Here is a 23,742-nt window from a genome sequence, read left to right on the forward strand (position 1 = left end):
TCACACTGGAAAGTGCACCATTCTGTTACCAAAGCTGCAGCAGGAAAATACCATCTCAGCAGGCTTCTGCCTGACCTGTTTGTCCTGGGTGCGTGATTCGTTTCTCTTTCAATAATTTTACTTTTCACTAAGGTCTTTTCTAATGCTTGGGAAAACTGCATTTTCAGAAGACACTAGTGTCTGAATTTGTAAAAGTATTTACTTTATAGCCAGCTGTGGTGTGTGAGTTTCAAGGTCTCAGTGTTTTCGAGCTCACCAGGTGCAGGGATGAGAAGGAGCGAGACCCAAGCTGTCCAACAGGATTATTTCATACCATGAACGTCACACTCAATAGAAATTATAAAGTTTGCCAAGTAGTTCTCTCTCTTCTATGATGGCTGTGATCTTGACAAATTCTTGCCCCCGTGCTGGACCCCTGAGCCCTTCCCTTCCTCCTGAAGCTGCAGTGCTCATAGTGTCTGACATTTGCTGTCCCTGCTGGGAGTGCACAGCTTCCTGCTGATAGAAGTGGCTGAGTATAGTCCTTGTATATCTCATATTGGTATCAGGATCAATACTGGCTCTTTAGTATTATTAATGTTAATTATTTAGTCTTATTCCATTAAATCTGTTTATGTTTCAACCCTTGGGTTTCCTTATTTTTTCCGATTCCCCTTCCCGGGTGGGGAGGGGTCATCGAGTGATAGAATAATTGTCTAAACAACAAGAAATTGTTGTGGGCTCTTCAAACCAGAACACTGTTTCACATTGCGCTGGACAAGTTAAGACGCACAGTGTGAGCAGACCAGGGGCAGCTGTGCATGGACCTCCACCCCACTGACCATCTTTGGGGGCATGTCTCTGCCCAAAGGGCTGCTTTTCTCACTGAATAACTGAGTAAACGTAAGATAAAGTGCATAATCTAGTGCCACCCCCCCTTCACTAATAAAGGGGCACATATGATGATGTAAGTTTTTAATAAAAATGAAACCTCTTAATTGAGAAATACAGGTTTTTCAGAGAAAAGCAGAAAAATAGTTTCCGTTTGTGTGCATTTATCTTCCTGCTACCTGAAGATAGGAAGAATAGAATAAAATAAGAAAATGTTTGGAGGAAAAAATGCTTTAAAAATTGTTATATTCCCATTTTTCCAATTAGATTCCTCTAATTTTACTTACTTTCCACCATTTGTGATATTTTGAAATTTGAACTCTTGATTTTGCTGTTGAAAGAAACCATCTCTGCTTCTTATTGCTTTCACCTTTATGTCTCACTTGTGCAGTTCAGGGCAGTTGACTCAGAAAGCTGGGGATCTCTATATCATCTCCAGTCCCCTGGTTTAGAGTTTTTCAAAAGGCTTACGCTTCACACCTGTACCACGTAAATAAATATTTTAAATTATTTGGAAGATGAAAGTGTATTCCCCCAGCACCAATACAGGCTGGATGGAGAATAGGTTGGGAGCAGCCCTGAGGAGGACTTGGGGGTGTTGGTGGATGAGAAGCTCAACATGAGCTGGCAATGTGCGCTGGCAGCCCAGAAAGCCAACCACATCCTGGGCTGCATTATAAGAAGTGTGGCCAGTAGGGCAAGGGAGGTGATTCTTCCACAGTACTCCACTCTGGTGAGACCCCACCTGGAGCACTGCATCCTCAGCACAGGAAAGACATGGACCTATTGGAGCAGGTCCAGAGGAGGGCCATGAAGATGATCAAGGGCTGGAGCACCTCTCCTATGACAACAAGCGGAGAGAGTTGGGGTTGTTCAGCCCGGAGAAGAGAAGGCTCCAGGGAGACCTTATAGCAGCCTTCCAGTAGCTGAAGGGGGCTACAGGAGAGATGGGGAGGGACTCCTGATCAGGGAGCGGAGTGATAAGACAAGGGGTAATGGTCGTAAACTGTCAGAGGGGAGATTTAGATTAGATATTAGAAAGAAATTCTTTCCTGTGAGGGTGGTGAGACACTGAAACAGTTGCCCAGAGAAGCTGTGGATGCCCCATCCCTGGAGGTGTTCAAGACCAGGCTGGATGAGGCTTTGAGCAACCTGGTCTGGTGGGAGGTGTCCCTGCCCGTGGCAGGGGGGTTGGAACTCGATGACCTTTAAGGTCTCTTCCAACCTAAGCCACTCCATGATTCCACGAAGAACGCTTCTCTCACGCTCATGGCAGCCGCCGAGCGAGGGGTGCGCAGGGAAGAACCGACGATGCCGGCGGCAGCATCCTCTTCACCCGCCCGAGGACCAGCAGCCCCGCAATTAATCCCCCCCCCAACCCCGCCCGGCCTGCTACCCATCCCTACCCAGGCCACACGGGCTGCCCCGACCCCTATCCCCTCCGTTCCCGCCGCCGCCGGCCGGCTCCACCCCGCCACCGCCCCCCGCTCCTCCCCTCCTCCCTCCTCCTCCTCCTCCTCCTCCTCCAACGGCTCCTTCGCGCCATGGCGCGGCGCGGTCGGAGGCGGCGGCGGCGGGGGGCAGCGGCGGGCAGGCCGGCGGCGGCGGCGGCGACCCGCGGCAAGGTGAGGCGGGCGGGCGGGAAACCAGCGGGCCCCCGGGGGAAGGGGCGGCGGGGCTTGCTTTCCGCCTTCCCGGGGGCAGCGGCGGCCTTTGTTCGTGGGGGATCGCGGCGGGGGCCGGAAGAGCTGCCCGGCGCTGTCGGCGGCGCCGGGACCGGCGGTCCCGCCGGTCCCGGCGCCGCCGACAGCGCCGGGCAGCTCTTCCGGCCCCCCGCCGCGGTCCCCCGGGCCCGGTAAACACGGTCCCGGTAAGGGGCGGCGGCCCGCGGTCCCGCTCCACGTGGCGCGGCGGCTCCGGGGACGCGGGGGGGGGGGGGGGGATGATGGTTGTGGAAGAAACCGCTTTTGGGGCGGCCCCGTCGGGATGGGGAAACTCCGGCGGTGGCGGGTCCCTCATTAAAGGCTGATGGGGGCCGCCCGTGGCTTCGTTTGGGGAGGAGCTTTGTTAATTAATCAGCCTGTGTGAGGCTGGGGGGGGTGTGTGGGGGTGGGTGTGTGTGGGGGGGGTGTGTGTGGGGGTGGGTGTGTGTCACTTTTTGGAAATAGCTGTTTATTTATTGGTAATTCTGTGTTCTCTTTTTTTTTTGCTATTGTAATGCCACGATGCCGTAAAGACATATTTGTGTCACCTCAATTGTATTTAGAAGGGTGGAGGCTTAGGGACAAAGGTGCTCAGCTGTGGTTCAAGCCCCCTGGGGACACGCTTGGATGCGTCAGGCTGTTTGTGTGGTTTTTGGTCTTGAGAAGGTGGTGTGGTGGCTCTCCCAGGTGGTGGTGGTGGTGGAGGGAGGGAGGAGAAAGTCAGCATCTCACTACTGTGAGGATGGTGAGACACTGGAACAGGTTGCCCAGAGAAGTTGTGGATGCCCCGTCCCTGGAAGTGTTCAAGACCAGGTTGGATGGGGCTTGGAGCAACCTGGTCTAATGGGAGGTGTCCCTGCCCATGGCAGGGGCTTGGAACTCGATGATCTTCAAGGTCCCTTCCAACCCAAACCATTCTATCACAGAATCACATGGGGTTGGAAGGGACCTCCAGAGATCATCTAGTCCAACCTCCCTGTGGGTCCACTTAGAGCAGGTTGCACAGGAACTTGTCCAGGTGGTTTTTGAATGTCTCCAGAGAAGGAGACTCCACCACCTCCCTGGGCGGCCTATGGAGGTGGTGATGATCTCGGTCAACTCTTGATCTCTGTGATCTCAGTTAGCTCTTGCTGATGGACAGTGAGGGAGTTTTGTGGGTTTCTGTGGAACAGGAGGGCTATAGGAACACTGAAACATTTTTTATGATCTTCTCTGTCCTCTCAGGGGCTTTGTATGGCCTCAGGCTCTCCATGGGCAGAGTGGAGATAACAGCACTGTAAAACAGTTTTGGAGAAGCCCTACTGACACAGTAGGCAAATGGTACTTACTTCTCACCTCTGGTGCTATCACAAGAAGCTCTTACTGTCTACTGGTCACCCTTCTACTGCACACCTAAGAGGGCGTATGTACACTGTGTATGTTTTAAGGCTCAACGAAGAGGAGAAAGATGCTGTCTGTTCTGGGTGCTCTCCTGTTTCTCATGGGAGCTTGTTTTTGGCTGAACAGGCCTTCTGCTGGCTCTTGCTCCTCTTTGAGACAAGTTGGTGAGCAGTGCGTTCAGTCCTGGCTGAGCCAGAAGGACGTGATGGTGACCGTTTTTTGTCTCTGAAGTCACGGGTTGCCTGCTGACTGGTAAATTAGTTTGTTGTCCTGGTTTGAGATAAAACAGAACCAATTTTCTTTTCAGAGAGCGTCTGTCGTTCGTTTGGTGGCACTTGTAAGTACGTGCCCCCGTTGAAAGCCATGGCCGGGGAAGTCAGCAGTACAAGATTCCTTTGAATCGTGAGACCTGCAGTTGCATTTCCCATCCCAGGGTCTCATTGAAGAGGTCCTTGCACAGCAGTTTCGGTACATGGAGCTTGTTAAAGGGGTGCGAGCTGACAAAGAGCTTTTCACCCACAAAGCCTGGACGGTGGCGTTCCAGACGTGAGGAGCTGACGCGTTGCTTGCCTGTGGCATGGTACGGAAGTGTTTTCCTTGGGACGCCGGGGCTCAGGAAGCAATTAGGCACCACCACAGATGAAAGGGGGTGCTCTTGAGTTATGCAGAGTTAATTCAGAAATGGGTTTTACTACTGTTTTGGATCAGCGAAAGATTAGATATTGCAAAAGAAGAGAGAGTAGCGGTTGACAGAGCGTTCGGACTGTGCTCCTATGCTGGTGTGCTGGTATTCGTGTTATTATCACTGTTTTTTTTTTAAAAAAAAGTTAGGGGATATTTTCCAGGTAAATGTTACCAAAGGAAGGTAACACTTTAAATGGCTTGCCGTGTGGTTATGGTAGTTGGGCATTCTTTATTTTAGGATAAAGTAGCTTGATGGGGTTTAGCTTATTTAATTATAAGTTTAAATAAATCAATGTAGAAACCATACTCTACTATTCTGAAAATAGCTGAATTTACTAAAAATTGGTTTAGCAGTAGGTTGACTGGGGTGAAAATTACCATAACTTTTTGTGGGGGCAGGGGGAACAACCCTGAAAGTGCCAGGAGTTGTTGCTTTGACAGATTTACAGGCCCAGGCAGAATCCATCTTCACCTTCGGTGGAATCAAAGTATCCCTGTGAAGATCATAAAACCGCATGATGACTGCTCGTTTTATCGCTTGTTCCTTCTTTTCTTGTACCGCTTGTTTGCCTTTCACTCTGGTGCCGCTTGTGCCAGGCATACACTTCACCGTCCAGAAGGTTTTGGGTTTTTGAGCTCTGATGCTGTTGAGAAGTTGCTGAGATCATCTGGTATCTTCCTTGCCTTCCTAGATTTCATTGTTGCCCTTGAGCCTTAGGCTGGTTGGGTGGTGTTGAAGGTCCTGTTTGACCATGGGTCGAGTTGTGTGATTCTTCTGCACCACGTCTTTGCCTCTCTCTGCCTTCCACGTCTTTCACACGTTTGTGCGATGTTTAAAATCAAACTTTCATGCAGTGCTGGTCGCCTTTACGATTCCAGTGGAAAGACCAGGATCTCGACTTGTAAATAGTTTTGGGATTTGGGTTTGGCACCTCTCGGCATTCTGGCTGGGGCCCTCTATTCTTGTAGCTCTGCCCGTAATTGTCAGCCTTGGAGCGCTTCCCTGTTGGGTTGTTATTTCGGGGCTACGTGCCAGATCCAATGCCTGTAACCCTTGGGTGGTGTTCCTTGTGTTCCTTGCTGCCTGCTGAGCCCGGGACAAGTCAAGAGGTTTTTCCCTGTGTGTGTTAGAAGGTTAGATTTTGCAGGAGTTTGGTTTGTGTGAGTATGCCTTTGAGATTAAACTGGGATTATTTGTTTGACTCAAATGAATAAGCAGCAAGTTTGAACACTACCAAAACTATCTGTCCTCTGCTTCAAGTAGGAATGTCCATACATTGTGCAAACTTGAATGAGGGGAAAACAGCCCAACTGATGGTTTTGGTTTTGGTTTTTTCTTGGTAGGAGTCAAAATAGAGAATTACATCTAGCCCTGCTTTCTCACACGTTACATTCTCCTGGGACGTTGTTGTCCCAGAAGAACGTGCTAATATGACGATGGGTGATGAAAGCAATATTTGAAATTGTTAAGAGGTATTTCTACATATGGTTGACAGTGATGTAAGATAGCCGTGATGATTCCCACCAAAGCTGAGGGTGAGCCTGCAGGCGAGCAGTCTCTCCTCGCAGCCTTGCCGTGATGCTGCCTTGCAGAAGGGCAGGTTGTTGCATCTGGTTTGGCTTTGGTATCGATAAAGTTGCTTTTTCACTCGAGACATGAGAATTCTTCCTCTTGACTTTGAAAGTAAAACATGTCACCCCAGGCTTTTTCTTTTTCTCCTTGCCTAATGTGGCAGGTGGAACGTGTGGGGATGGCACTTGGACAAACGTCATTTTGACTGGTGAGGACTTTGGGTACCTTACTTTTCCCATCACTCGTGTGGTGAGTGTAGGAGCACCGTGAGAACGGGTCTGACATCCCTTCTGGCCACATTTGCTGTCTCTGTCACCCTGGGCCCTTGGTGACAGATCTGACGTGGGCACACATGAGCTGCCCGTTCCTGGTTCTGTGGGAACGGTAGCTCTCCTCCACATAGTCCGACAAATTTGGGCGCCCTTCTGGGTGTGCTGGCGGTATTTTGTCACATTTAGAGAAGGGGAAACTGAGAGATGGGAATATCTTTAACTTAGATCTTTAGTTGATAAAACACACTTAGGGTTGGTGATGCTGGCGGTTGATGGGTTGTACGCTGTTTGCAGCGGAGAAGGTTTTCTGCTGCTTTTGTAAATTCCCTTGTGGGTGTTTTAAAGCAAGTAAGTGCATTTTATGTGCAAAAATATCAGAGCTCAATAGGTATGAAATTTCCTACTAGAAATAAGACTTTGACTTTTTCAGCAGCTGTGCATCATTTGCAGCTTTTACGGGATTTTTGGTACTTAGCTTTTTGTAGCTGGTACCTGTAAAAGGGAGTATTTCTCACCTCTCTGCAGCATTTCAGCAGATAATTGTGTCTGAACCTGTGATCTGTTCATGTGGAAATACTTCCCCTGAGCGAGCTTGGAATGTTCATCACCTCTCTGCCTTCCTGCCTTTTCCAGGGGTTAGTGGCCAAAAGGTCTTCTCTTGAAGTGCCTGCATCTTTCAAGTGTTTAGAATAGATTAATATTTTGACATTTGTGTTTAGGCAAAGATTTATTTTCTTGCTTGGTATGTGCTACTTTGTTGACGGAGTTAAAATGTTAGATTCTGATGCTGATTATAAATCAGTTTCTGAATGTATTTTAATTGAAAGTTAAAAGTGGAAACGTCTGTGGCTTCCAGGACTACACGATAAATAACGGCGAACCAGCCCATCATGGCAGAGGTGTTTGGTGCAAGCTCATCTTTGATGTCTGTCTGCTGATGGCAGTGGATGTCTGCTGGCAATAAACTTGGCTTGTGATGTCAGGTGTAGAAATACTGGCAGTGAGCAAGCTCGGTGATGAGGGTGCTCTTTTTAAACTCCTGGACTATGTTCACCTTATATTTGTTTGGTGCTCTGTGGTGTTAACCTAAGCCCTTAAGGTGAAATGGGGACTCATCAACGGCTGGATGGGATTCTTCGTAGTCAGGCTGTGGGGAGCAAGTCACAAACTAAAAATCTTTGAAGTTCTGCAGTAAGCTACTTAAATCAGTACCTTAGCATTTGGGAATGCGTAAAGATGGAAAAAGATGTACTGGGAAAGAATTTATTTTTTTTTCTTGTTCAACATCAGTAATTACACCCCCATAATGGCTCCTCTGGTGCAGATGCAGAAGTAATAGACGAAGAAGGAGAAATTAGTTAGGCGTACAGTAATCACAGCAGTGGCTAACTCGGCTGTACAATAGTACAAGAACTAATGCAGTGGCTCCTGGAAGCAATTTATTCATAGCAACGAGCCTCACCACTCCTTGAATGTTTTTCCATTAAAATGCCTAATACTTCATTGTTAACGCTGCTCTGTACTGAGAGAATTCCATCACAGCAGCGGAGCTGGGTTCCGGCTGTTCCTTGTAAGGGGCAGGGGAATATCCAGAGGGATTCAAACGCGGCCAGCACGTCTTAGTGCGTTGGGTCGTGCCGTTACGTGCCCGTGAGGGTCAGAGATGAATCCTGCTCTTGCTCAAGCAACAGTAAATCGGCTTTTCATCAGTCTACATCAGCTTTATAAAAGGAAAGCAAGAACAGAATTAAGCCCGTGTATGCCCATTACTGTAGGTTATTTCGGAGAGTGAAGCCTTGGTCAGGGTGCTGCTTTGCTCTTTTAATGGCAGTGGAATTTTGTCAGCAACGTTATTTTTGGAGAATAAGCCTCCTTTGGGCCATTTGCCTTGGCACAAATAAATAAAGATAAAATGATAAAAAAAAAATCATTATATGGGGCCCTTTATGAGCAACCTTGGTTGTCCATGACAGCGGCAAGGGCAGGCTGCTCTTGGTTCTGGCGTTCATCTTGGGGATGTTCTCTTGAACGTTAAGGGCTGGAGACCATCTGCTTCTGAGGAAGAACTGTCCCCTCTCACCAGGCAGCTGTTGATCTCTTGCTCCTGACAGTTAATGGGAGCAGTGGGAAGTCCATGTGTGGCTTTAGCACGCACCAAGCGGCAGGGAGGCTTGCTTCGAGTAAGAGTAGTGTGGGTGACGTGTACGTGTGGTCTGGAGTTTGCAGAAGATAGATATGTGAGCGCTGGTGGGCGATTCAGACACTTTTCTCCCCAAGCATTTCTGTGAATGGCAGGATGATATTACAAATGGTACTGGGATGTGTAAAGCCATGTTCTGAAACTCGGTAAAATACATTCTGCCTCGGGTTTTAAGACTGGATCTTTTCATCCCATCCTTCCACAAATCAAATGCTAAAAATCAAATCTAAAAAATCAAATTCTAGGTGGGAGCTACTGGCCCGTTACGTGGAGAGGCTTATCCGAAGTGCTTGGTGATGTATGTGGTTGGGGGAATGGTTACCCCTGGTGGTACGAATCTCCTTCCATGCAGGGACTGGACTTCTTGAGCTCTGAAGCTGTGACCTTGGCTGCCTCGGAAGGTGCTGCTGCCTTGCCTTTGGCAGTGCTTTCTCCTGGTGAGCTACATCACGGGCTTCCAGCAAATGCGAAACGGTCTTGGTTAAAATGGGTTCTCACAAGTGTGGCAGAAAAATCTCTGCGGCAGCGCTGACAAAGGAGAATGAGTTGCATTTGTTTTAGTTTTGGAGCTAGGTAAGTGTCTGATAAAATACGTAATGGTGCTATTATTGGATCCAATGGTAAGGTTGCTTTGTCCTTGTTTCACATTGCATTCTATTAGAAGGTGTGTTCCTCGCCTCTGGGCCATTGTTGCTCTCTAAGAGGAGGAGCGGTGGTGGGTTTCACTAGGGATAAAGGGTGCCCTGAGCACGCGCTTGCAAAGATGAGGTGCACACGTGTTTTTGCGCCTGTTCTGTGGAGTTAAACACCCTGCACATCACATCCCCTCCCTAGCCCCAAATCTGGAGTCTGTATTTAGGGATTAAAACAGCCTGGACCCAATTTTCCTGGAGTTTAGCTAAATAGTTTACGCATAGCATATTTTGTGATACAGATTTGTACTTGCATAGGAGTATAATAATAACTTGTACTGTTGCCAATTTGAATTTTCCCAGTAAGTTGGCGCATCTGACTTGTATCTTGTCTTGTTTTGAATCAGAAACAGACACCCAAGGATGTGGCTGACATTTTCAATGCCCCCAGTGACAATGAAGATTTTCCGGGGTTCCAAGACGATGCTTCCAGGCAGAGGTTGTTGTCAGAGAACAGCTATGCTAGCTTTGATGCCCTGGAGTCAGGAAAAAAGGTAGGAACGGATTTAAAATGTGAGTTTAAGTGAAGTAGGTAAGTGTAGGAAACAAGAGAAAAAGAATTGCCATCCTGGGCTGGTGTGATCTGGATACATAAGACAGTGGAAATACATGATAATGGATGGGTTTTGTGAGCATGCAGACTTCACGGTATTTCTTCCAGAAACTTGTATCAGTGCTGTTTCTTCACTAAAATTGTGTTTAAGCAGTGGTGACCCACAGAAACCATCAGGTTGCTGGTTCTCTGCTCTCTTAGTGGTGAAGTAGCTTGGATCGGCATAATGATTTGATATTTTTCATTCTCTGATTTGGTAGCTGGAGGTACCAGCTGAATTCAGAAGAAAGGAAGAGAACTGGTATGCTGTCTTGGCTGCCAGAAAATCTAGTTTCTAGTCTTTTAGAAGCTTGTAGTTATACACTTGATAGATATGGGCTAATGTGCTAAAAGATACCCTTGTCAGTTGTGCTCTCAAAAGTGTCCCTCGGTTCCATAAATAAAAAAATCGAAAATGTCTTTTTCTTTTCCTATTCCACCAGGTCAGCACCTGGTTAAGAGCTGCTGCAGACAAAGAATATGACTAGTGTTAGGAAGGGGAACAGACAGAATGAGGCTTGTGTGAGTATGTGCTGTTTCTGAGCTTCCATAGACGAATGGCCTTAGAGAGGCTTCTACAAAGTGCAGAAGCTGTTTGGGAGTAGAGCTTCAAGTCTGTGCTATGGAGAAAGGAAGTGACTTAAAAGTAATGAAATATATGATGATCAGAGGGCTGGAGCACCTCTCCTATGAAGACAGGCTGAGAGAGCTGGGGTTGTTCAGCCTGGAGAAGAGAAGGCTCTGGGGAGACCTCATAGCAGCCTTCCAGTAGCTGAAGGGAGCCTACAGGAGAGCCGGAGAGGGACTCTGTCAGGAAGTGTAGTGACAGGACAAGGGGTCATAGTTTTAAGTTGGAAGAGGGGAGATTTAGATTAGGTATCAGGAAGAAATTTATCTCCTGTGAGGGTGGTGAGACACTGGCCCAGGTTGCCCAGAGAAGCTGTGGATGCCCCATCCCTGGAGGTGTTCAAGGCCAGGCTGGATGGGGCTTTGAGCAACCTGGTCTAGTGGGAGGTGTCCCTGCCCATGGCAGGGAGGTTGGAACTCGATCATCTTTAAGGTCCATTCCAACTCTAACCATTCTTTGATTTGGCTCTGTATTGCTTTGTCATCTCAGCGCTAGACAGCAGCGCTAGTAACTTCAGAAAACCAGGAGGTAGCTTGCTCTTGTGTGGAGCATGAAGACGGATCAACGAGGAGAGCTGCTGGTGGTAGAGCCTTGTGTGGGAGCCTGAGGTTCTGCTTCTGCTGCCTGCTTGGGGACTGCAGGCACCTTGCTTTACTTCTCTCTGCCTTGGTTTCCCAACATTGGTTGCCCATGTGAGATGGAGATTATGATAATGATCTTTGCTGCAAAGCATTTTGAAATCCTCTGATGAGAAATGCTGAGGAAGAGCTAGGTACTGTTAATTTAACATGCGTTACTGGGAATCCCAGTGAGACTTGTTCCAAATTTACAGCTGGCACTGCAGCCTTCCTCACCACTCCTGTGTTTCCCTTGGGCTGAGAATTATTTTAAATCTCCATCAGCATTAACTCCTTTACCACTAAATGGTCCAATAAAAACATGGGGTTTTTTTTATCCTGAGTTCCATCTGTTTATGATGCCAAACACCACTGGTGCCGAGAAAGATCGTAGGTGCTTGTGCAGGAAATGAAAAGGTTTTGGTGTGAAGAGCAAAATGATGGGAAGTTCAGAAAAACGCTGTAGTTGATGGGAGAGGAGGCAAAGCCACTGGTGAATGGGATGTTAGTGCATCAGGTGTTCCCTTGGAAGTTGATGCACAAATGCATCAACAAGTATTGCCGTTTGTGTGTCTGTTTTTCCTTCGGGATTTCTGCAGTCCTGCTCTCATAATCTCTGCCCTTCTGCTGAGTTTCAGTGTCCCTGATGTGTATTTTGCCTTGTGTAGACCATTCTTCATAGGTGTAACAGTATAGCTCTAGGTGTGTTATTTTTAGTCATTTTAGCTAACAAACAGCTTATTCCCCCCCTATACTTCATTGTGGGATGTCATGAAAACACAGAATGCATAAAAACTTGTTTCCCTCCAAGAAATGCAATTTAACTTTAACATAACTTCCCTATTGTGTTTGTTCCTTTCTCAAGCAGCTGTGCTGCAGCTACCAACAAAAGAGTAAAGTAATTTTGCTCAGAGAAAACTCATTCCAATTACCCATAATAATTTGTAGGAGATGTTTAAGTGTTAAGAAACAGCGTATGGGGTAGCTCCCCCCTCCCATTGCCCTGTTCCACTCATCTATTGTATCTTTTTCACCAGATATTATCTTAATGTAAAGAAGTGTGTAATTAAAGTCAAGGAAGGGAGGGGATTGGAAGGAAAAATAAAGATATTTAGCAAGTGCATCGTATGAAAGGTCATTTTTGTATCTTGTGTGGGAGGAAGAAATAGCAGAGGAAAATTGGGGAAACAAACTTAAGTGAGTGTTGCTGACTTCCAAGAAGCAAGTGTGGTGTGAACATGGGTTATTCCCACCATGAACAAGTCTATGAGGAGACGAGTTGACAGATGGTCTTCTAGTAATTTTGATTAAAAGTATGGAAATATATTTCTGATTTAGTAAAGGCATTGTGTTTAATAGGTGTGTAATGTGCGTATCATGAGGAGTGCTTTAATGAGATCTTAGTTCATTTTCATGGGCTGACTTCCTAGTCTGTACACAGAAATTTGGGCTCTGCCTACCCTAGAATGCGTTTGAATGATAAACTGCACCATTAAAACAGAGAGCTGAGCAGTTGGGAAGTGGAGGGATGTTAGTCAGGCTGTTCAAGGCTCTGTGGTTTTGTGTTGGAGTCTGTCACTTCAGTGATGGTGTAACAGCGTGAGAAGGAGCAGACTCCATCTCCAGGAGCCTTGAGTACAGCTGCAGCAAGCCCAGAGGAGGGTGTTGTTTGTACTGCTAAGTGAAAAAAAGGAGGTCTCTTTCTTACTGTGGTTGGTTCTGGTTTGTATTTTCTTCCATTCAAGGCTTGATTTTCGCATTCAAAAGAAAACATACAAAACAGCATGGTAAGTTACACATAAGAAAATGGATAGTTTATTTTTTATTGGGTAGTAGTGAAGAGGAGGAAGAGGCGAAGGGGAAAGCTTGCCCCACAAGAAGCAGCTCAGTTAAAGCCCTGTGCTCAAAATAAGGGAAGAAAATCCTGCTAAGCTAAAATAGCTCAGTGCTGAAACTCTGAATGTCTTCTGCTTTTTTCTTTTGACAGGCTTTGCCTGCAAAGTGCTTTCACAGTCTGTGCTACCTAGTTGGTACCTGCTTGAACCACAGAACCACTGTGTATTATGACTGTGTGACTACTCTGTTTCTGACTGGCTCTCACAGCTACGGGCTGGTATTTTTACAGGGGGTGCAATTTCAGTCCAGATACCTCACCGAGGAACTGCAGAAGATTTTCACTGAAGACACTGACTCTGAAATGGAAGCTTTTGAAGGCTTCGCGTCAAGTGAGGTGGATGTGAACAAGAAAGGAGTTCTGGTAAAGGCAGTCACCTACGTGTGAATGTATATGTTGATTTCTTTTTTTTCTGTCTCTTCTGTGTAAACCTCATGTTCTAGTGGGAGTGTTTCTGATGTACCGTGGTGTTCTTTCTTCATGCTGAAGAAAAACGTGTGTTATCTTAAGAGAGGAAAAAAAAGCTTTATTTAATGCAACATCACATATTAGAAATGAGAACTTCTTCCCCTGCTTGTAGACTGACTGTGCTGGGCAAGATTGTTCCCCTGAAGGCAGCTGTGTCTGTATCTTAGACAATATTAATATATAAATTTTGTGTTGGTCTCTGCACAGGGAGAAATCGTGTACTGTGAACTTTTAAAAATTTGTTGATTTAAATGAATTTATGACAGTGCCTTTGGGTGGTGAGACTGCTGCCTAGAATTAGTGATTTTAAAAAAGACCTTTCTTGTGTCACAGCCAATAACGTAACATGGGGATTCTTCCTGCCTCTAGGCCGTGGAGTCAGACTTGAGTGATGAAGAACGTGATAATTTATTGGGTAGTGAGGAAGAAGAGGAGGAAGAGGCAAAGAAGGTCTCCCCCAAGAGAAGAAGCTTTGGTCTTCGTGTTGCCTTGCAGTTTCCCACCAGAAAATCGTCTGAGAAGAAAGTGCCTGAACAGGCTTTTTCTAACTTACCTTTAAAGGACAGTGAATCCGTCACACCCATTTCAAAAGAAATAAGCTGCAAGCGGTGGGACAAACTAGAGGGCTCTGCTTCAGAGTCTGAAGAAGACATTAAAGAAACACAGGAGGAAAGTTCCAGTGCTCTGCTTAAGAGAGCCATGAATATCAAAGAAAATAAAGCCATGGTAAGACTTACGAGCAGTGCTTTGTTCTCTGACATTTACATCGAGTACTTGGCTTTAGCACACTTGAATTTTGGGGTCCCCACTGGTGCTGTGCTGGAACCTTGGGAAAATCTCAGGTTGGTTTGTGTTTGAATTTTTCTGTCTGGGAAGACTCTAGAGGGCCATAAGCCCTCAGATATTTACCCCTCAAATACCCTCAAGTAGGACTAGCCTGCTCAAGTTTAAAAGCAGAGTTGAACCAAGCATTTTGTATGTGGATGTGAACAAAGTTACAGATGCCCAAGTTGCAGTCTGATATTCCGAACATGTCAGAAAACCAGCTGGTCCCTTCAGGTGGTTTGTGGTGTTATTTGCTCAATAGAGTTTCTATTTTTCATTTATGTCTGAGAGATCTGCCACAGTTACTGATTGGAAAGCCAGCTAAAAACTGCTAAGGATGATAAATGTAATTTTTCAGTTGTGTGGGATGGGATGCTTTGCTGTGTAACTACTGAAAGTGTGTGTATGTGTGTGTGTAGGTGGGGAAAAGAGAGACACTGATTGTTCCCTCACGCGTTTTTCTCTGTTGTCCAAAATCCCATCAACTCTTGTCACACTGCTGTGCAAATCCGAGTTGATGTTGGGTCCTCAGCGGTTCCTCTGGTTTTACTGTATTCCAGGAAAAGTTGCAGCCTCCAAGCAATCGTGGGGCTCAAGTACACCTCTTGAGTGTGTGGGTCTGCAGCTCCCACATAAAACTTGCTTTAGTTTTGTACCTAATGTACAAATGTACCTAATTGCTTTGTGGTTCTAATCTGTCCTGTTTCCTCACTGTTTTTGTGTTGGTCTTGCTGCTCTTCTTTCCCACCTTCCACCTTTCCTTCTAGTTCAACCAGCATGAAATTCATTAGCATCCTAGTTATGGTACTGTAATGACATTAAATAGCTCTTAATAAATGCCACACTCAAGTATTTACTGAGAGATGCTGTACCCAGTTTTTAATCTCATGATTGGTACGGCGGTCTCAGAGACAGCTAGCAGCCTGGCTCATCCCTACTATTGCTGGCTTTTCAGATGGCCTTATCCTGGCCTTCCAGAACAGGTCTGTATTTATTTATTTATATATATATTTTTTTTTGATCTGTCAGTCACTGCTTCTGCTGAAATGCACCTCCAGGACATCTCCTGCACGGTGCAACAGATCGTCCTGCTGAAGTGCTTCTGATACTGCATATGCCAGGGTTAGGGGAGCTGCCAGCGGGGCTTAGTTGTTTAACGACTTTGCAAATGAGTGTGTACCCATGTGTATCTGCACAAAGCAATGGGTGGTTGCAGCGGTTGTGAAATCAGCGCTAGCTCTCGTGGTAGAAAAAGGGAAGTTCTGAGTCGTTGCTACTAAGGACCACTGAAAAATGACGAGCAAAGTTTCCCTGCTGCAGTGTCACTACTTAAGGGGACGTCAAGTTCCTTGGCAAAAAGCACAGGTGTATCATCAGGCATTTAGTAAAACAGTCCACGGGGAACATCTTAGAATCCTCCAGTAGAGCTTGGAGCACTCTTGCTGCCAAGGGAACCCTGTCTTCCTTTTTTCCCTCCTGTCATATGAACTGTGAATTTCTCATTATCAGTCACAGATATTGTAACCACACTAATGCACTTCTTCAGTGCTGTTTTGACAAAATTGGGTGTAATTCTAGCTAATTCTATTCCCAGCAAGAGTTAATGGGAGCTGTGAAGTTAGTATTGCCTACAGAGGTTTGCTCATTCAGGGGTAAATGAGCTCCTTTTATGAACCCCACTTAAATAAAGTGCCTCCGGAAAGGTTTCATGCACTGAAACTTCACGTGTTTAGATAGAATTCGGAGTGTGTGTGCAGCGTGGATGAGAACGTGTTGCTTATTTGCAAGATTGCAGTGAGTTTTCAATGCGGCATCACTGTTGGTTTCAGCTTGCCCAGTTGGTAGCGGAACTGAATTCCATACCCGGCCTGTTCCCAGTGAAAACACCCACCACCACTCCTCCGGTAAGTCTCCGGTACCATCTAGAGGTGAGAAACCTTTTTCCTAGAGTTAGGACTAACGTGTTTCCTTTGAAACACTTTCACCAAGTTTGTTCTGGTTTTCTTTGGGTTTAGTTGCTTTATTTGAATGGATTTGCTATTGGTCAGTAGTTAAGTACCAAGGGTTATGTAAAGAAATTAAATTCTATAAGATGATTTTTGAAGAAATATGGGAGTATGTTATTTTATCCTTTTTGCCCCAGGAATACTTTGGAGATGCTAGGCAAGTCTATGTTTGCGTATGTGGGAATAAGGAAGAGTAGTTGCTTCCCTTTGTGTTTAGTGCCTATTAATTTCCCAGTTAATTTCCCTCTTGCAGGCTTTTCTTTTAAAATCCACTTCCCAGTAGAGCTGTGCTGATGAAATTCAACCACTTTGACACGAAACTGAGATAATACTGTAGTTATTTCAACTTGGCTGTTCTTGGCTACAAGCAGAGAGCTGTCAGCCCCTCTAGGCTCTCTATAGGGTGTGGTTTTTCCACATGTATTAAAAACTGAAGACATTTGAGTAAAAATTGAAGGGCCATGTCTTCGGGAAGCCCATGTAGAAATGCTCTTGTGGTGCTTGTCAAGTGAAGAGGTGAAGCCAAATTATATGGTCTTCGAAAGGCTGGAAACTTGCTAGCTCTAGTTAAATGCTATAGAAACTTAGACCATCTTTTGAATACATACATAAAGCCTGCTACTTTTATTTAGTATCTTTACTTGAGGAGGGGGGAGGGCATCAAGAATACTGGGGTTATCTCTTCTGCTTGGTTTTTGACTTCCAGTCTGTCTCCTTGTGATGTGCCTTTCACTTCTTTCAAAGGAAATAACTAAAGAGTAGTGCAGCAAGCAGGCTTGCTTCCTACGTCTTGTTTATCCTGTCAGATTTAGTAGATGCCTTTATGGTAGGTGTCTGTGCAGGACTTCGGTTGCATGATTCCAGTCATGCGGTAACTGGCAGGTGTGAGAATAGGAAAAGGGTTATCTTGTGCCTCCTAGTAGTTTCCAAGAAAATTCCTAGAAATCCTTCCTAGAAATCTGGAGGATTTCCAGAGAATAAACTTATTAAGACACTTTCAATTTAAAAAATACAAAAGAAGATAAACTAGAATTCAGATTATTCCTTGAAGGTGTATTCAATTTGTAGGAAAATTTGAACCTTTATCTGCTGAAGAACAGTGAGAATTAGCTTCTGCCTTCGTATGCCATACAACAAATTTTGGTATAGTTCTGTGATGTTAATTGGAGGAGAATTTGACTGTGAAAGTGTGGTGGTTTAAAAGGAGGCAAAAGATATAGCATGTATAGTATTAAGTATGCTAGAAATTGGTGAGGTTTGGCTTAACCTTTAAGGAGTAGAACAGATTAATTCATGATAGTACAAGTGTGTTACAGACATTTTGAGATAATTTCTGGTGTTTACAAACTTAACTGAAAAGACAGTTACTGGAACCATCTTCTCTTCCCAGAAACAGAAGAAAATCCCAAGAAGGACATTTTCTGAAGGCCAGATAGCGCGTCGCATGAACCCAACCAGAAATGCTCGTCCACCAGAGAAATTTGCCTTGGAAAAATTTACTGTGTCAGCTGTCAAATTTGCAGAACACTTCCGAAGCTATAGACAACAAAACCTCTTGAAGAAGAGACTCAGTATGGTATTTGCCAGACTTTGATATCTCCAGTGGTTGGGGATTCGGAAACCTTTAAATTGTTGGCCAGCCCTTAGAGCAGACATCACATCCTACCGAAAGTTAATGAGAACCTTTGGTTTGGGATTAGCTATAGAGAAGTTGCATTCAGGCCTTCCTGCCTCGTCTTTCAGCTGTTAACTGGGCTTTATTTGTGACCTGCATTGTCCAAACATAACAAGGCGGTTTACTTATGGTCTATTATTTATTTATTATCTGAAAATTACTGGAGCCCACAATATAGAAGGCCTTCGAGTGGCAAGGTGGTGGGGCTGGTGGAGGTGACAAAGCAGATGTCTTGTCTTCAGGCTCAAGAAAAATTAGCAAAAACCCCTCTCTGGAAATAGGAGAGGGAAGATAGAGAAGAGTGATATAGCTGAACTGAGAATCTGCACCAACAAACTGCCAACGTGCTGTTTAGCAATTCAAAAGTTGCAGGTTTTATTCTTCCCTATTTTTTCAAATCTATTTTTCCCTCCCTTGGCTTATGGTGGTCATTTGTCTTGGTTATATTTACTGTATAGTCTTTATGAAGAAGACTCTTAAGTTTGTATCTGTGCAGGCTGGATCCCGGCTCTGCTTATAGGAATGAGTGCTGGGCATAGTTGAAGCATTTCAGAGGGAACTTGGCTATTAAAAAAAGGTGGAGTAGCACTGAACGAGAACCTGGGCTGGTAAATAACTATTTTGGAGAGAACAGAGCTGATCTAGGGTGAAGGACAAATGAGGTGTTAAAAGTGGGGTAGTGGGAAGGCTAAGGAACAGATGAAACTTGTACATGAATCAGGGCCAGAGAAAATGATAATTGGAACGAAAAAAAAGCACTTCACAGTGAGTGGAGGACTCTCTTCCAAATAACAAAGAGGGTAAAAAGAAAGGGCTGGGTGCAGCAGGACTAATCTAAAACTTCAGTAAAGGTTTTTTGCAGGACATTAAGGATTGTCATTGGAGACAGCAATTAGAGAGTGTGCTTGGAGATTGAAGGAGCAAAGCATGGGAAGGCGGATGGTTATAGTTCCTTATTTTGAGAGGGGAGAAATGGAGTATGAAGAGTTACAGTGGTGGCGTGCAGGCAATGCAAAAGAAAGGAGGCTGTAGGAGAACACGTTAGGGGTTTGTAGAAATAGCAATGATGAGAAGGAAGCACGTATCAACAGAATAAATGATAAATGGACTAGAGAAAAGATTAGGGAGGAGAGGGAAAGAAAAGAGGCAGTGATGATTTGGAAACTCTGTTCCCTGTTCTTCCAGTGGTCCATGAGCCTGTAGTCCACCCCCTCTAGACTGCGTACACGTTATAAATGAAAGAATTTGTCACCAAGTGGTGACAGAGTCTTCATGACATTAGACAAAAGGTGTTGAGATGAGTTTATTCAGCAGGAGGATTGTGGAGTGCGCAAAAGGAGGAGATCATCAAAGTATTCATCACACCGTCCAGTAGAGGATATTACTGAGGAGGACTTGGACAACATTGCAATCACTGTTAAAGACAAAATCTACGACAAAGTTCTAGTAAGTGGCTGCTGTTTTCTTTACTGTATCTCGTGCGCTTGAAAATCTCTTAATAGTTCATCTGGTGTTTGCTGAAAGGTTCACTTTCCTGAGGTTCTGGAGAGTGCGGCTCTGCATTATTAAATTACACAAGCACAACTTGAAAGTTTTGCCAGGCTTCCATGGGCTTGCCCACGCTGGTTGATGCGCCCCACCAACTTTTTGCCTCTGCAAAGAAGTGCTTTCTTGCCATAGAGGTATTAAGGGGAATTTGCTATAGCTATGACTCACCACTGATAAAAGTTGACATCCCTTTTTATCTCTTATTCTCACTTAATATAAATGTGGAGGCAGTGGTGGTTGTGCCATTAAATAATAGTGATCCCTGCTGCTCCTTGTACCCCCGGAAATGTCATTTCTGTATGTGTTGGGTAGTTTCCAAAGCTCTTGATGGAACTCCTCCTTCCTTTCCTGCACTGGATTTGACTATTATTAATTGTCATAAAGATCTAGATGATCAGCTTACTGTATATTTCATGCTTCATTGTATTTGCAGAGATGAGTCACAAAGTAATTTTCTGAATAGTTTTAGCTTTTTCCTAGAGAGAGGAAAGGATCAGAACTGTGACATGAGGTTCATGTAGTTTGAGACTCCAAATGCAGCTGAGGCTGGGCACTGTCTCTCTAAAATTTCTAGCATCTCTCCAGATAACTATATGATTTATCATAATAACAAAACTTACGGTTTTGACTAAGATTTTCCTTGCTGAATTTGACTTTGGTTTGAAGCTTGTGCTTTGCTATCTGCAGATACATTAGGAACGTTCAGCAACAAGCATTTGAGATGTCCTTCATTACATACATTTCTCCTCCTTTCCAACTTTAGGGTAGTACTTGCCACCAGTGTCGACAAAAGACAATTGATACAAAGACAATCTGTCGCAACCAGGGCTGTGGAGGAGTAAGGGGGCAGTTTTGTGGACCGTGTCTTCGAAATCGGTATGGGGAAGATGTGAAATCAGCACTGCTTGATCCGGTAAGTATTATTTCTTGAGCTTGGAAAGAAAGTGTAATGAATATGGTTTTGTTAGTAAGCTGGGATGAGTATATGCTCATGAAAACACGGTGTTCAGGGCTTTTTGCCGTGAGAAGATCTGTAGTACTGTTACGACTGACACTGATCTTGTTGGAACTGAAGTGGAAGGAGCTGAACCTGGGTTACGATCCACCCATCTTCTTGCTTTGAAGCTCCACTTGCTTATCAGATAGTGAAGGGAAAGCATGAGAGCTTTTAAGAAAAGGAATCTGTCACCTTTCAGAAAAATGCCCAAACATACCCTTTTTTAATGCTCTCCGTAATGTGGCATGCGAAGGAGATTCCTCGTTTTAGATTCTAATTTTTAAATATGAGAAAAAAGGAGATGGATACCTAAAAGTCTTAGTGTTGGTTCCCTTTTCTCTGTTTAGTCCTGCAGAATTTGGAAAGTGTTAACATGTTTTTTTGGCTGGCAGATTTGAGCTTTTAAAACCTTGCCCTGAACAGTCACGCAGTAAGGAAGCCATATATGTCTGTCTGAGCAACGAGAGGGTGAATATAACCTTATTTACAGCTTGCCTTTATCCTCCCTCCCCACATTCACCCCCTTGCAGGCCTGGATCTGTCCTCCTTGTCGCGGGGTGTGCAACTGCAGCTACTGCCGCCGGCGGGACGGGCGCTGTGCCACGGGCATGCTCATCCACTTGGCTAAGTTCTGCGGCTACAACAACGTCAAGGAGTACCTGGAAAGGTGAGGGCCGTGCCCCATGGGCGTTCCTTTTTAGACTCTTGTAGGCCTCTAAATAACATTGGACTTCTGTGGCCTGGGGCAGATCCTGGACCTACGCAAAAGAAGTCTCTCGGACCCGAGATTTCTCCTAGGCTGAAATCAGCTTCATTGAAGTGAGTCGTATTATCTGTGTAAACAACTCATTTGCTTAAGAAAGTGAAATGCTTTTCCCTATTTTGAAATCAGTATTGCTCACTTCAAGCGTATATAAGTGCTGTTTTAGAAGCTGTCATCTTCAGAAATAGAAATGTGGATGGTGACTCAGGGAGGTGTCACCATCCCTGAAGAGTCATTTAGATGTGGTGTTGGGGGATATGGTGTAGGGGAGAACTTTGTAGAGTGGGGTTGATGGTTGGACTCTGATCCCAAGGGTCTTTTCCAACCTGAATGATTCTATGATTCTAAATAATCTGTTTATGGGGAACCTGAGTTGCCTAAAAAGCACTGTTTTCTCACATGTCTTACAGTTTACAGAAACAACTGGCGGATGACAATTGAGAACCCTGAACTCAAGCTGGGCCTGCAACTGGTTGATATGTTGACAAGTTTTGACTTCAAAAGGTTATTACTATGTTTTGTATAAGATAGAATTGTAGAGTATAGTATATGAATTTCTGTGTTGGGAACTTTTTGATTGATGTGGTCTTATGCAAAAGATCTCTCAGGAAAATGTTTTGGTAGAGAAATCTACATGCACAGACCTATATGCTAAGTGAAATGGCACTCTTGAACCTTGAGTGGTTAATTTTTAATAGAGCTACACAACCACTTGATGGAGAAACTTGGCCAATTTGAGCAATGTTTTTATTTATATAATTGTGTAAGTTTGCAGAAAGGGTGTTTAACAACTACCTGTAAAGTATACCACATCTTTAAAGAAACAAAACCCCTCTTTGTGTTCCAACTTGACCACAAAGATTCAGTTTTCCAACCCTTGCTTTCTAAACCTGTTCCTCCACCTGCAGTTTATGGAACTTGTCCCTGCAAAGAAGGGAAGTGTACTTTCACCTGAATGCCATTATATTCCAGCAAAAGCTGATGCAACCTACCAGGGGAGGATTAGTTTTTTTTTATTCCAAAGTGCAATTAATCACTAAAACATGAAAGTGAAACAGTGTTTTGTAAAAAAAAAAATAATTAAAAAAAAATAATTAAATAAAATTTTAAAAATTTTAAACATCCCAATAAAGAGAAAGAATTGCTTACCAGCAGTTTCTGTGTGATGCGCCTACTGCCTGAACCAACTACCTTACAGCAGTCCGTAACTGGTGAACTGGTTTAAATCACAAAGTTCAGGATTATTTTTTTTAAATACAGTTCATACTTAGATGTTTTTTCATATGTACAACCAAGTGTCCAACCAACTTTGTTTAAATGCAAGATGTTTGTATTGCAGTATGATTATATTAAAATTTTTGTAAGATACACACTGCATTTTACGTAGAGAAAATAAAGAATAATCAAGAGGAGCATTTTGTGAGTCAAACTACACCCAGATGCTGATGTTTCCTATTTATTTTCCCATAGCTGGTGTAATGAAGGAATGCTTTGCAGATCAATAATCATTATATGGAGAAACACATAAACACAACACTGACAGATGAGGAGCGTGTAAGTGTTAAACTAAAGAACATCTTTTGTGAGGCAAATCTGCTGATCCAGCTGACTGTGAAAAATATTTATCTCCTTTTGCTTTAACTACCAGGCAGATTGAGAAAGCAGCACGTACTGTTGAAAACTTAGCAGTAAACTGCCAAGAATAAAGCTTGCTCCTGCCAGAACCCATTTTGCTGGCTTCTTGCTTTTCAGATTGAAAGTTCAAATGTAAGTTCATAGAATTATAGAATGGTTAAGAGTTGGAAGGGATCTTAAACATCATCGAGTTCCAACCCCCCTGCCATGAGTAGGAACACGTCCCATTAGACCAGGTTGCCCAAAGCCCCATCCAGCCTGGCCTTGAACACCTCCAGGGATGGAGCACCCGCAGCTTCTCTGGGCAACCTGTTCCAGTGTCTCACCACCCTCACAGTAAAGAATTTCTTCCTAATATCTAGTCTAAATCTCCCCTCTGTCAGTTTAAACCATCTGATAATGACTAATCCTATTCTGCACCTCTAATAGCTGCAAAAAATTCTAGGTGATCAGTATCAGGGCAAAATGTAAAGTCTCTGGAATATGTTTTAAGCTTTTGAACCTCAACTAGAGATGCTCTTTACAATGCAGACCTTGTTCAGACTGAGTTATTTAAATTAATTAAGTATAGTCAGTGATTAGGACACTGAGCTGGTATGAAATTTGAAGTCACAGTGGACCAACATGAACAATCCACCACTATTCCTAAACTTCCTCGGTGCTGTTCACAGGGTCACAACACTTTAGTCTAACCCCTGGTGGAACTTAGCTACCTAACGA

The 23,742-nt window shown here is 44.5% G+C and overlaps 1 protein-coding gene across 1 annotated transcript; it reads left to right on the top strand.

Moving 5' to 3' along the window:
- The first annotated feature begins 2,265 nt into the window (after nucleotides 1-2,265).
- CDCA7L (cell division cycle associated 7 like) lies at nucleotides 2,266-22,801 on the top strand. The gene is made up of 10 exons (XM_074150767.1): nucleotides 2,266-2,495; nucleotides 9,722-9,868; nucleotides 13,337-13,468; nucleotides 13,943-14,299; nucleotides 16,228-16,302; nucleotides 17,795-17,980; nucleotides 19,391-19,525; nucleotides 20,391-20,540; nucleotides 21,155-21,291; nucleotides 21,798-22,801. The coding sequence occupies exons 1-10, from the start codon at nucleotides 2,415-2,417 to the stop codon at nucleotides 21,826-21,828; spliced, it is 1,431 nt and encodes a 476-aa protein (XP_074006868.1). The 5' UTR covers nucleotides 2,266-2,414; the 3' UTR covers nucleotides 21,829-22,801.
- Nucleotides 22,802-23,742: the final 941 nt, after the last annotated feature.

The sequence above is a fragment of the Numenius arquata genome, chromosome 7, assembly GCF_964106895.1.
Source record: "Numenius arquata chromosome 7, bNumArq3.hap1.1, whole genome shotgun sequence".
NCBI lineage: Eukaryota > Metazoa > Chordata > Aves > Charadriiformes > Scolopacidae > Numenius > Numenius arquata.